At 37.8% G+C, this 15,122-nt stretch overlaps 1 protein-coding gene across 1 annotated transcript in view; it reads right to left on the bottom strand.

Moving 5' to 3' along the window:
• The window catches only part of TEX11 (testis expressed 11), a 299,352-nt gene that overhangs the window by 50,915 nt on the left and 233,315 nt on the right, over positions 1 to 15,122 (bottom strand). Inside the window, exon 25 of the mRNA XM_032393867.1 lies at positions 7,412 to 7,484. Coding sequence (XP_032249758.1) covers positions 7,412 to 7,484 — 73 coding nt within the window. The remainder of the gene's footprint in view (positions 1 to 7,411; positions 7,485 to 15,122) is intronic.

The raw sequence follows: 15,122 nt of genomic DNA, 5'->3' as shown, positions 1-15,122 counted from the left end.
CCTGAACCGAAGGCAGACGCTTAACCGACTGAGCCACCCAGGCGCCCCTAAAATAAGAAAGATTCGGCTCAGGTCATGGTCCCGGGGTCCTGGGATCAAGCCCCACATCGGGCTCCCTGCTCACCTGGAAGCCTGCTTCTCTCTCTCCCACTACCCCCTGCTTGTGTTCCCTCTCTTGCTGTGTCTCTCTCTGTCAAATAAATAAATAAAATCTTAAAAAAAAAGCAACAAACTTTAAACCTTGAGTAACTAGAAGAGCAGCAAGCTAAACCCAAACCCACCAGAAAGAAGGAAATAATAAAGAACAGATAAAAATGAAACAAAGAATAGAAAAAATTTGAATCAATGAAATAAAAAATTCAGAATCTTTTCCTGATAAAAAAACTACTCAGAAAACTAGGAATAGAAGGGAATATACTCAGCCTAACAGAGAACATTTACAAAAAACTTACACGTATCACAGTCAACTGTGAAAGACTGAGGCTTTCTCCTTAGGATTAGAAACAACAAAAGAATGCCTGCTTTTACTGCTGCTATTCAACACCATACTGGATGTTCTAAGTGAGAGAAATTAGGAAAAGAAAAAAAAAGAACAAAAGAAATAAAAGGCATCCACGTTAGAAAGGAAGAAGCAAAACTCACCGTTCACAGATGACATGATCCTATATATGTATAGAAGATCCCAATGAATCCACAAGAAAAAAAAGGGCAAGAAGATCTCAATGAATCCACAAGAAAGAAAAGGGCAAGAAAGTGGCAGGGTACAAGACCAACAGGCAAAAATCACTTGTGTTAATCAAACCCAAGGTGAGTGTTATTGGAACCTCCAATGTATAGCTGGTTGGTGAGAAGCCCAGGTGACTACCTGGGCTTGTGACTGGTGTCTGAAATGGTTGGGGTGGGGGTCAGTCTTGTGGGACTATACCCATAAACTGTGGGGCCTAAGGCGATCTCTGGGTAGTCAGTGTCAGAATTGAGTTGAATTGTAGAACATCCAGCTGATGTTACAGAGAATTGCTTGTTGTGGGGAGAAAACATCCACACATTTGGTAACCAGAAGTATCAGAAGTGAAGTGTTCCCTGTGAAGGTAAAGAAGATACACAGGGAAGAAAAATACAAGAGGAGGAACGAACTTCAGGTTTTTCTTTTTTAGGTTTAATACAATGCAATGATGAAAAGACAAACAACCCAAAGAAGTGGGTAAAGGATGTGACAGACAAGTGTTTGTTTTCCAAAAAAGATATATAAATGGCCAATAAACACATGAAAAGTCATTCCACATCATTACTCATTAGAGAAATGCAAATAAAACCACAATGAGATATCACTTCATACTCAATAGAATGGCTGTAATCCAAAACACATTAATAGTAAAGTGGTGGCAAGGAAGTAAAGAAATTAGAACTCTCACTCAGTGCTTGTGGGAATGGAGAATGGTGAGGCTGCTGTGGAAAACAGTTTGGCAATTCTGCAAAAAGTTAAACATTATGTTATCCTATGACCCAGCAATTCCACTTCTAGATATAGACCCAAAACATTGAAAGCAGGGACTCAAGCAGATACTTGTGCACCAATGTTCACACCAGCATTATTCACAGTAGCCAAAGATGAAAACAACCCAAGTGTCGATCAACAGATGAACAGATGAACAAAATGTAGCATATCCATATAATGGAATATTTTCAGCCATAAAAAAGAATGCAAGTACTGATTTGTCGCAACATGGGTGAACTTTAAAAACATTATGCTAAGTGAAATAAGCCAGTTACAAAAGGACAAATATTGTATGATTCCACTTATATCTAGATAGTACCATTACAAGTTACCAGGGGCTGGGAGAAAGGGGGATACAGAGTTATTTTTCTTAATAGGTACAGAGTTTGTTAGGGGTGATGAAAAAGTTTTGGAAATAGATAGTAATGAAAGTTTCACAACATTGTAAATGTAATTAATGCCACTGAACTCTACACATAAATGGCTAAAATGGCAAATTTTATGTTTTATATATATATAATCACAGTTAAAAACTGTTATGACATAGTTATATAATGCACCCCACCAGAGAATTTTACCTTCCTTCCATTCTGGTATTACTGGTTACCTTACTAAATTAACCACAGTCATTAAATCTCTGTAATGTACAGACAGTTTCTGTTTTACTCCGATGTTTGCCTGAAGACTCTGCTATAAGTGACAGGGAAGAGTTTGTGTATTTAACAAAGGACAGTCTCAGAGCCTCACAGAAAAGGACTATACCAGGTACTTCAAACTGTTGACATGTCAGAAGATACTCCTGGGGGCACCTGGGTGGCTCAGTCGTTTAGCGTCTGCCTTCGGCTCAGGTCATGATCCCAGGGTCCTGGGATCGAGTCCCACATCGGGCTCCCTGCTCCGCAGGAAGCCTGCTTCTCCCTCTCCCACTTCCCCTGCTGTGTTCCCTCTCTCGCTGTGTCTCTCTCTGTCAAATAAATAAATAAAATCTTAAAAAAAAAAGAAGATGATACTCCTGATTACAGGTTTCTGAGTTGACACTGAATAGACAACTTTGAGACCATACCAGTGCAGGTTTTTTTCTAGTCTAAAAGCGTACAGTTTATAAAAGCAGATTACTGACCCAAGATTCAGCAGAACATCAATTACACAGGACTGAATAAACTGATGAGGGAAATTTTATTGTGGTTATGTATTTGGAATATTGCTGATGTTGTTTTAATGTTCCATTTTCTGATTATATGAGAAAATCCTCTTTCTCTGAAAATTATTTGTAACTCAAAACAATTTAGTAGACACTGCTTCTGTAAACTAAATTAAAATATTTTAAAATAATATGGTTCTCATTCACCTCCTCCCTATCTTACCCATCCTTCTGAATTCAGAAACTTTTATTAAGTCTCCCTACTTTTCATAGCAATATAGTTATATATTGGTTGTATAAGAATCTGTCCTTTCTTTTACCTTTTAAATAATAGTTTATTAGTTTATATGTTTTTACATTTTTTATCATGGTTACAGAGACTTGACAGGAGATTAGGTTTAAGCTTGAGTACTCCAGATTTTTATACAACAGAACTGTAAGACAAATACCATATGACTTCACTCATATGTGGAACATAAGAAACAAAACACAGAAGAAAAGGGAAAAAAGAGAGAGATAAAGCAAGAAACAGACTCTATGAGAACAATCTAATGGTTACGAGAGGGGAGGGTAGTGGGGTGATGGGTTAAATAGGTGATGGGGATTAAAGAGTGCACATGTCATGATGAAAACAGAGTGATGTATGGAACTACTGAATTACTATATTGTACATCTGAAACTAGTTATGTTAACTACCTGGAATTAAAATAAAAACTTAAATTAAAAAAATAATAAATGTACTCAAGATCTGCTATTCTGTTTAGTCTTATATACTACAGCATCAAAACCTAAAAATCAATTCTGTTGTCCTCTTTTTAAAACCAAGATATAAATGGACAAATTGATTGTGCAACCAAGGCCTTACATGGAGTATCATACTTGAGAATGACAGCCATTTAATCAGGTATGATAAGATAAACTTAAGGTATAAGGTTGAACTTACCTCAACTTTATGGAGCACATGCCTACACAATCCCCTCAGGGAGTTATCCTGGTACCTGATTTACAGGGTCCCAGTATAAATGTTGTAGGGAGTTCACTTTCTAAGAGGTCAGGAACCTTCAGTAAATTTCAGGGACCTTGAGAAAAGATGACTTTCCTCTAAATTATAGGTGCTACAGGTGAAATCTGGTAGAGAGGGTTTCTTGGCTCTGGTATCCTAGCTTTGGAATAGCAAAAGATAACAAAACACACACACAATTCAATTTTGCATATACTTGTAAATTCACTTCCTAATTGCCTGTGTGTGTCTTCTAATTCTTCTTTGAACCACCTGTAACATCTCAGTGGTTCCTTTATTAATTAATGAGTTAAATACAATCTTTGACATGTGTTTAAAAAAATAAAAATGGAAATTAAAACTCTAAAAGAGAGAAAATGATACATTTGGAAGACAGGCAAAGGAGATCCAAACATACGAAGTCCCCAAGGAAGAAAACTGAAATAATGAAATAAAAACAATTGTTCAAAAACAGTTCTCTGACTTATTTCATTTAGCATAATGCCCTCTAGGTTCATTCAGGTCATTGTAAGCAGCAGGATTTCCTTCTTTTTTAAGGCTGAATGTTTCATTGTATATACATATTGACATATACATATCACATTTTCTTCATCCATTCATCTTTTGATGGACATTAGATTATTTCCTTGACTTGCCAACTGTGAATAATGTTGCAATGAATATGGGGGTGCAGATATCTCTTTGAGTTAGTGATATCATTTCCTTTGGATATATACCCATAAGTAAAATTTCTAGATCATTCTATTTTTAATTTTTTGAGGAACCTCCGTAACGGTTTTCCATAGTGGCTGTTATCAACTATACATTCCCACCAATGTGCCAAGGGTTCTCTTTTCTCCACATCCTCTTCAGCACTTTTATCTCTTGTCCTTTTGATAATAGGCATTCTTTATTTTTTTTTTTTTTTTTTTTTTTTTAAAGATTTTATTTATTTATTTGAGAGAGAGAGAATGAGAGAGAGAGCATGAGAGGGGGGAGGGTCAGAGGGAGAAGCAGACTCCCTGCCGAGCAGGGAGCCCGATGCGGGACTCGATCCAGGGACTCCAGGATCATGACCTGAGCCGAAGGCAGTCGCTTAACCAACTGAGCCACCCAGGCGCCCGATAATAGGCATTCTTTAAAGAAGGTTTAAATTCATAGCAAAATTGGGTGGAGAATACAAAGTTCCCACATATACCAAACCCACCCCCCTCAAAGAACATCCCCCACTACTGAACATTCCATGCCATAGTGCTACATTTGTTACAATCAGTGAACCTGCAGTGACACATCATTTTCACCCAAAGTCCATAGCTACATTAGGGTTCACTCCTGATGTTGTATGTTTTATGGGTTTTGACAAATATATAATGACAGGTATCTACCACTGTAGTATCATGCAGAATAGTTTCACTGCCCTAAAAATTCTCTATGTTCTGTCTATTCATCCTTTCCTCCCCAACTAACCTCTGTCAACCAGTGATCCTTTTATTTTCTCCACAGTTTTGACTTTTCTGGAATATCATATAGTCGGAATCATGTGGTATGTAGCCTTTTCAGATTGGTTTCTTTCACTTAATAATATGCATTTAAGATTCCTCCATGGGGTGCCTGGGTGGCTTAGCAGGTTAAGTGGCTGACTCTTGATTTTGGCTCAGGTCATGATCTTGGGGTCCTAGATCCAGCCCCACATTGGGCTCCATGCTCAGTGGGGAGTCTGCTTCAGGATTCTCTCTCTCCCTCTGCCCCTCCCTCCACTCTCCCTCTCTCTCAAATAAATAAATCTTTTAAAAAAAGATTCCTCCATGACTTTTCATGGCTTGATAGCTCATTTCTTCTTATCTCTGACTAATATTTCATTGTTTGGACATACCGCAGTTTATTTATCCATTCACCTACTGAAGGATATCTTGGCTGATTCCAAGTTTTGGAATTAAGCAATTATGAATAAAGCTTCTATAAACATCCACCTGCAGGTCTTTGCATGGACATAAGTTTCCAACTTATTTGGGTAAATACCAAAAAGTACAGTTGCTGGAATGTATAGTAAGAGTTTTACAACAAAGTACCAAATTGTCTTCCAAGTGTCTATAATACCATTTTGCATTCCTGCCAGCAATGAATAAGAGTTTCCTATAGCTCCACATACTTGCCAGCATTTGGTGGTGTCAGTGTTTTAGATTTTTGCGATTCTAATATGTATGTAGTAGTATCTCATTGTTTTAATTTTCAATTCTGTAATGACATCTAGATAGAGATGCAGATATATATATGTAGCCCAGCTATGTTCCTAGAATGAAGAAACTGATTTTTCAGTGGACAGCATTCTGACATACTTTTTAAATAAAAGTCATTGAAGCTATGAATTTTTTTTTAAAAGATTTTATTTATTTGAGAGAGAGAGAGACAGCAAGAGAGGGAACACAAGCAGGGGGAGTGGGAGAGGGAGAAGCAGGCTTCCTGCTGAGCAGGGAGCCCAATGTGGGGCTCGATCCCAGGACCCTGGGATCATGACCTGAGCCGAAGGCAGATGCTTAATCACTGAGCCACCCAGGCGCTCCGAAGCTATGAATTTTGCTCTGAGAACTGCTTTAGCACTTTAGATTCTGTTATATTTTCAAGATCATTATTTTCTAGCTATTTTGTAGTTTCTGTGTTTTAAAATGTCCAAGTGGTTAAGGGTTTTGTCCTGATTCCATCAATTCCTTTTTTTATTGCATTGTGATCAGATAACATTGTTTTATTTTTATGCCTTGGAATTTATTCAGGTTTTCCTTGTGAACAATTTTGTAAATGCTCAAAGGGCACATAACAGAAGATGAATTTTCTATTTTCAGGCTATAGTGTATGTTTCTATTAAATCTTCTATAAATGTTATTTAGGTATTCTCTATCCTTTTTGTCTTTATTCCTTTAAATGGCTATCATAGATTGAGAAAGGTGAATTAAATTTTATGTTTATGTTCTTCTTTATAATTCCTATAGTTCAATATCAAAATCCATCAAAGATATCACATATACACAAAAGGAAAAAAACAAACCAATAATTTCTAAATTTTAGGAAACCAAATTCATCAACAATTATAATAACACACCATGATCAAGTAGGCTTTATTCCAGAAATGCAATGATGACTTAATTTTAGAAATCTACTACTTTAATTCAATATATTAATACTTTAAAAGAGAAAAACCATATGATTATCTCTACAGAAGCTGAAAAGGCATGTAATCCAATTCAATATTGATTCTTTAAAATTCTAACTAAAATAGGAACAGATGGACAATACATAAAAAAGTATGCTGAAACCTAAAAGCCAATACCATCCTTAATGAAGAAACAGTAGCAAGTTACTATATAATTTTAAAAGGTTTACTACTATTTTGATTATTTCATAATAAAATGTTAACAGTATCTGATATGATTATGGTTTGGAATGCTCTGTAGCCTACATTTACTCAGAATTAGAGCTTGATTAAATTAGACATGAAATCTAGTGACCTAAGGGCAATAATGTCATACTGAACAATAATGATCTTATTTTTATACTTAATACTATACTTCCATAAAAAACAAAGTAAAAAATATTCTTACTCCAAGCAGTGTGTCAGTGAGTCAAAGTACAGACATATAGTAGAGAAAAATTAGTCCTCAAATAATCATTTGACTGGTTATCAAGTACTGAAGTGGCACAAATTTCTGGCGATATAGACTGAGTATTCAGACATGAAATGCCTTTCATAACTGTATTACCAAACTCCCAGTTCCCACTGTACCTGTTTCTTTCAGGAGATTCCAGATTTCTTTGCATTTATAGATCTGCTCACGGGCACGATTCAGTAACTTGGTCTATTTGGCAACAATGCAATAAGAAAATTAGTCTCAACCAGACAAAACTTTAAGCAAATTAAAATAATATATCATATTCATTAAAAGCAGTTAAAAATAAAATGACAGAAAAATTACAGTTTAAACTGAACATTTTATAATTTATATAAAAATATTAACCTCTATTTGTATTTTTCTTTTAAGATTTTATTTATTTATTTATTTATTTATTTAGAGAGAGAAAGCACAAGCAGGGGAGAGCGGCAGAGGGAGAAGCAGCAGACTCCCTGCTGAGCAGCGAGCCAGACACGGGGCTCAATCCCAGGACCCGGGGATCATGACCTGAGCCAAAGGCAGACGCTTAACCAACTGAGCCACCCAGGTGCCCCATTTGTATTTTTCTTAATGTCCCAGAAAATGAGAATTCAACAGAAAATCGTGAGCACTATCAATTTTAATAATCTAGGACAGAAGAGTAGCACTTCTAGAATGGTGGTATGAAGAGTTCCATGGACCCTCTCCCTAGCAAAACAACCATAACTGGTGAATTATAAAACACAAACATGTAAAGTCTCAGAAAATTGCCCAAAGGGTAAAAAGAAAATGAAGAAACATCTATTCCAGGAAATCTACTACGTCTCAGTAAGACAGTAAACACCCATGATAGTTGAACCTGATCTGCTCACAAACCACCCCCAGTTCAGTGTGAGTGCTACTTTAGGTGGGTGTGACCAAGAAGATGGGGCTCCCTCTATTCTCAGCTTCTAGGCTAGGGATTTCCAGAAGGGGCATGCTGCCAGCACCTCTCATCCTCCTCCCCCAGGTCTGTATTATAGGAGCTCTATTATAAACATGCACAAATGAGAGGCCCGGAGCTCTCTTCCTCTACCCAGTCCCTATAACCAGGCACGGAAAATTGCAATTACTGGGTCTCAATTGCCCTCAGTACAGCTTGCTTATAGGACAGAGTTTCCATGCTGGGAGAGGCAAGCTCAGAATGCCAGGGACTATGACTCTTGCCCAGCCCCTTACTCATAGAGCTGGACTATCACTCTGACAGAAATGTGCCACGCCCCCACCTCCAGCTCCAAAACAGTGGTACAAAACTTCTCAGGAGGAGAAGCAGCAGCTCATTAGAGAGTGAGCTCTGTATCTCTGCCTAAGAGGACTGACTTTAATTGGAACACAGCTTGGGGAAGTTCAAGTCTAAGGCTACTACAAAAAAAAAGGAGATTCTGGAGTTGAGTACTTAAAAAGTGTCTGATAGATCAATGATATCAACATGCAAAACAGAAGACCAGCCGGATGTTTACAGAGGGAACCAGGGTAAGAGAAAACTAAGACCCCTACCACTTTTCAAAGGGGCCTCACATTAATTGTATCAAGCTATGGAACAATTAATGCCAAAAAGCATTTTTAAATACACACATGCACATGTGCGCGCATGCGCGCGCGCACACACACACACACACTCACTTGCCCCCTGCCCCCCACACACAAAGCAACCACCCTAGTAATTAGTCAAGACTAACATCTGGGTTAATACCAACAAAAGACCATTCTAAAGTTAACAAGGATATCAAGGAAAGAGAAATTATAAAAATAACCCTGCTAAAACCACTTTCATCCCTTTGTAGAGGAGGGGCCAGGGCGACTCCACAGGCAAAGATGGTGACCTCTAAGGAGTGATATCTGAAGCTGTACACTTCTTTACAGCTGAGGGAAATAGACTTCACTGAACTAGCCCAGCCAAGTCACTAAACCAATAAACAAGCAAGTATTAACAACAACAAACCACAGAGGGGAATGAGTATTCAAAGATGCTTCAATATATTATCTATAACATCCAGTTTTCAACAGAAAATTGTGAGATATGCGAAGAAATGGTAAAATATAACCCAAATGCAGGAAAAAAGCAGGCAACAGGAATTGACTGAAAAATGGGTCCAGATGCTGAACTTAGCAGACAAAGATTTCAAAGCAGCTATTTAAAATATGTTCAAACAACAAAGGGAAATCACACTTTAACAAAGATTTGATGAAAATGTCTCAGCAAATATAGAATCTCAATAAAGAAGGCAGTGGGATAACCTATTCAATATGATGAAAGAAAATAACAGTTAACCAACAATCTAATATCCAGCAAAACAATCTTTCAGAACTAAAAGCAAAAAGCAAAAAAAAAAATTCCAGCTAAACAAAAGCTGATAGAATTTATTGCTAGCAGAACCATTTTATAAAAATGCTAAGAGAAGTTCTTCAGGCTGAAAACAAATGACACCAGATAGTAATGTGAATCCAAATGGAAAAAAATGCACTGGTTAAAGCAATTATGTAATAATTATGTAATTATAAAAGAGTGTATAAATATATATTTCTTCTTTCTTCTCTCAATTGTTTTAAAAAGCAATTGTATAAAGCCACTGTTTTTTATACCTAACAGGTATCCAAAGACCACTCCACCAACCCAAGAAGCACACAAATTCTTCTCAAGCACACATGGCACTTTCTCCAGGATACACCATATGCTAGGCTGCAACACAAACTTCAAATAAAGTTAAAATAACATGAAATCACACAAACTATGTACTCTGACCATAGTGGAATAACCTTAGAAATCAATAAGATACTAAAGTTTGGGAAATTCACAAATATGTGGATATTAAATAAGAGATTACTAAATAAACAATGGGTTAAAGAAGAAATCACAATGAAAATTAAAAAAAAATCTGAGATGAATGAAAAGAAAACACAACATACCAAAACTTATGGGATGCTGCTCAAGCAGTATGCTATGGTCTGAATGTGTACCCCTCAACCAGTTCATATGTTGAAATCTTAAACCTCAAAGGTGCAGGTATTAGTAGGTGGGGCCTTTAGGAGGTGCTAAAGTCACAAAGGTAGAGCCCTCATAAATGGGATCTGTGCCCTTTATAAGAGGCTCTAGAGAGATCCTTAGCCCTTTCTACCATGTGAAGACACAGTAAGAAGGTGCAAACTATGAACCAGGAAGAGGGCCCTCACGAGAGAACACAACCATGCTAGTACCTTGATCTTGGACTTCTAGCCTCAAGAACTGTGAGAAATAAATTTCTGTTGTTTATAAGCTTCCCAGTCTGTGGTGTTTTAGTTATAGAAACCTGAATGAACTAAGACAGAAAACTGGCACTGAGAGTGGGGTGCTTCTGTAACAAATACCTGAAAACATGGAAGCAGTTTTGGAACTGTGTAATGGGCAGAAGCTGGAAGAGTTTGGAGGTGTGAGCTAGAAAAAATCTACATTGCTGTGAATGAATGGTTAAGCCCAATTCTCATATTTGAAAGAGGACTTCAGCTACCTCCATTTTTTACCTCAGTCTATACTTTCTAATTGGTAAAGTTCTTCTTTTTGGCTTATCTCTTAACTCAGGCAAAAGACCCTGTGGGCAAAGCATCCCATGATGGGAACCAAACTACCCTCTCAAGCAATAAGGACTGCCCTGAGCCAGCAAGACCCCATGTGACTGACCCCAAGACAGTGACTGTATCTTCATGTACCTACTGACCTTTGTCCCATGTTTTCCCTGTATAAATCTAGAATTATTTTCAGCACTTCAGCGAGAGTCTTTGAGATGCTAGTCTGCTGTCTCCCCGCCGTTGGCCTCACTGAAATAAATTCCTTTATTGTTTCACCACCAATCACCTCTCTGCCTTTGGATCTTGTCAACGGCGAATGGCCAAACCTGGTGTGTCTGGGACCCCCAGAGCCAGGTGCTCTTGCATCCCTGTGCCCCGGTTACATGAGGACCGAGAAAGAGAAGAGAAGAGCTGCAGAGATCATCTTGGAGAATAATTTGAGAATACTGTGAAGAGAGTGTTGGTATAAATATGGACACTGAAGGTCATTCTGATGAGGAATGAGGAACAACGGAAATTGGAGGAAAGGCCATCCGTGTTATAAAATAGCAAAGAGCTTGGTGGGATTGTGTTTATGTCCTAGTATTTTACAGAAGGTAATATTTGTTGGTGGTGAAATTGGATATTTGGCTAAAGAAATTTCTAAGCAAAGTGCTGAAGAAGTGGCCTAGTTTCTCTTGAATGCTTACAGTAAAATATAAGAAGAGAGAAATGATTTAAAGGTGGAAATGCTAATCAAAAAGAAAGCACAGGGGTGCCTGGGTGGTTCAGTCCATTAAGCATCTGCTTTCTGCTCAGGTTGATCCCAGGGTCCTGGGATTGAGCCCCACATCAAGCCCTGCATCGGGATCCCTGCTCAGTGGAGATGCTGCTTCTCCCTCTCCCTTTGCCTCCCCACCCGCTGTTGCTCGCTCTCTCGCACGCTCTCAAATAAAATCTTTTTTTAAAAAAGGAAGCACAATTTAAAAATTTGGAAAATTTTCAGCCTATCAATATTGAAAGAAATAAGAAAGCTAGTTTAAGACAGAACACTAAAGGTATGGCTGAATTTGATAAGGAGAATGCTGTGGCTCAACCATCTCAACAGAAGCTAGGAGCTATTCACACCAAGACAATGGGGAGACTGGCCAGCCATCGAAACAAAAGTTAGTACCTACTGTCCAAAGCAATGGAAGAATGACCTGAGGCAGTTCAGAGTTCTTGGGGCTGGCCCTAAAATGGCCTCCCAACACAAGCCCTAGAGTGCAAGGGCCTAAGGGGCAGAATGATTTCAAAGGAGGAGCCACAGCTGCCCAGTGCCACCGCACCTCCTTGGCTCCCCTTCTCAAATTCTGGTGCCATGTTCCACAGCCACTCCAAGTGCAGTGCAGGCTGTTATGGCTGCCCCTCCAGACCGTACAGGTTACAGACTTTGGGAAGTCATCAGCTTGGTGATCTCACGGTATGCAGAGTGCAAGAGCTGGGAGCATAGCGGCTTCCACCTAGATTTCAAAAGATGCCCAAGGAACCTTTGGAGCCCAAAGAACCTCTGTGGGGGTGGGGCTACTGCAGAAGGCCCCCATTAGGGGCAATACCTAGTGGAGCTTTCCACCCCAGGGCAGCACAGCTACTGTGAGGGACTCCAGCCCGAACCTTAACCTGTGAGAACTGCAGCATGGGGCTACACCTGGCAGAACCATGTGTGTGGGGCCTAGAGGTTTGTGGGCCCAACTGCAGCCCCAGTGGGTCCAGAATATGGGACACAAAGCCAAGGAGGATTGTTCTCAAGCCTTGGTGTTTAATGTTATTTGCCCGATTAGGTTTCAGACTTACTTTGAACCCATTAACTTGGTTTTTTTCCTATTTCTCCTTTCTGAATGGGAATATCCATCTTATTCCTGTCTCTCCATTGTATTTTGGAAGCATATACCTTGTTTGATTTCACAGGTTCACAGCTGGAGAGCAATTAGCCACAGGATGAAATGTACCCAGATAGATGATATTTAGATGAAACTTTGGACTTAGACTTTTGAGTCAATGCTAGAATGAATTAAGACATTTGGAGCTGTTGAGATGGAATGAATGTATTTTGCATGAGAAGGACATGAATTCTGGGGGGCCAAGGGAGGAATGCTATGGGTTTGAATGTGTCCCTCAAATTTATAGTGTTTCACTCTTAAGACACAGTGCTTAGAGGGAAATTTATAGCTATAAAAGCTGATATTACAAAAAGAAGAAATAAATCACTAAGCTAAACTTCTACTGTAAGACACTGGAAGAAAAACAAACTAAAACTTAAGCAACCAGAAGGAAGAAAATGATAAAGATTAGAGTGGGAATTAATGAAAGAGAGACCAGAAACATAATAGGAAAATAAAAGAAATCAAAGTTGGTTCTTGAAAAAGATCAACAAAATTGAAAAAATGTTGTATAAACTGGTCAAGAAAAAAAAGAAGACACAAATGACTAATATTAGGAGTGAAAGAGGGGCCATAACTACCAAACTTACAGAAATAAAAAAGATGATTATAAGGGAATACTATGAACAATGGTAAGCCAAAAAAATTAGATCACTTAGATTATAATGGACACATTTCCAGAAATATAAACTACTGAAACTGACTCAGAAATGGAAAATCTACTAGACTACAAAAAAGAAAGAAGTAAAAATATACTCTGAAAACTACAAAACATTGCTGAAAGAAATTAAAACCTAAATGAATGGGAAAGACATCCCATATTTATGGGTAATAAGACTTAATACTGTTAAGATCACAATACTCTCCGAACTGATCTACAGGTTCAGTGCAATTCCTATCAAAAGCCTAGCTGGCTTCTTTGCAGAAATTGACAACTTGATCCCAACATGCATATGGAAATTCGAAAGACCCACAATAGCCAAAACAATTTTGAAAAAGAAGAACAAAATTGGAAGACTAACACATCTCTATTATAAAACTTACTACAAAGCTATAATAATTAAAAGAGTACGATTTTGCCATAAGGATAGACATAGACATCAACAGAACAGGAATAATCCTCCTCATTTATGGTTACTTGATTTGCAACAAGGGTGACAAGATAATTCAATGGGGAAAATGTCCAACAAACGGTCCCAGGTCAACTGTATATTCAAATGCGGAAAAAATGAAGTTGGACCCCCATCATCTCATACCATACACAAAAATTAACTCAAAATGGATAGACCTGAATGTAGCAAGTAAAAATGTAAAACCGTCAGAAGAAAACATAGGGATGAACCTTAATGATCTTTGATTAGGCAACAGTCTTAAACATTGACACCAAAAGCACAAGCAACAACAACAACAAAGTAAATAAAATGGGTATCATCAAAATTAAAAATGTTTGTGCTTCAAAGGGCACTGGTAAGAAAAGGAAAAGACAACCCACATAATGAAAGAGAATAATTGTAAATTGTTATCTGAGAAGAGTCTAGTACCAAGAATATAAAACAACTATTAGAACTCAATAATAAGATGACAAACAACCCTACTAAAAATGGGCAAAAAAACCTGAATAGACATTTTCCAAAGAACATATATAAATGCCAAATAAGTACATGAAAAGATGTTCATGTCTTTTGTTATTAGTCATGATATCCTCATTTATTAGAAAAATGCAAATCAAAACTGCAATGAGATAGCACTTCATACTCACCAGCATGGCCACAATCTAAAGGATATAATAGCAAGTGGTGACAAGGAGGTGGAGAAAGCGGAACCCTAGCCTAGTGCTGGTGGGAATGTAAAATGTTTCACTGCTTTGGAAAATACTCTGGTAGTTCCTCAAAAGATTAAGCATAGAGTTATAAAACCTAGCAATTCCGTATATACTCAAGGGAAGATAAAACACATATCCACACAAAATTTGTATATGAATGTTTATCACAGTTTGTAACAGCTGAAAATCGAAAAAACTCAATATCCATCAATGGATAAACAAAATGTGGTATATTCATACAATGGAATATCATTCAGCCATCAATAGGAATGGATCCAAACTACAACATGGTGAACCTATTAGAAATTATTGAAAAATTATAAAGGGAGCCAGTCAGAAAAGACTAAGTTATATGATAATATTTATATGAAATATCCAGAATAGGCAAATCTATAAAGATACAAAATAGATTAGTGGCTGCCTAGGGCTGCTGGTTGGCATAGAGAGTGACTGCTAATAGGTAAGTGGTATCTTTTTAGAGTGATGAAAATGTTTTAAAATTACATTGTGTTGATAGCTGCACAAATCTACATATTCTAAAAA

The sequence above is a fragment of the Phoca vitulina genome, unplaced genomic scaffold (genome assembly GCF_004348235.1).
Source record: "Phoca vitulina isolate PV1807 unplaced genomic scaffold, GSC_HSeal_1.0 scaffold77, whole genome shotgun sequence".
Taxonomy (NCBI): domain Eukaryota; kingdom Metazoa; phylum Chordata; class Mammalia; order Carnivora; family Phocidae; genus Phoca; species Phoca vitulina.
Note: the sequence above shows the minus strand (reverse complement) of the source record. Positions and strands in the feature narration are given on the sequence as shown.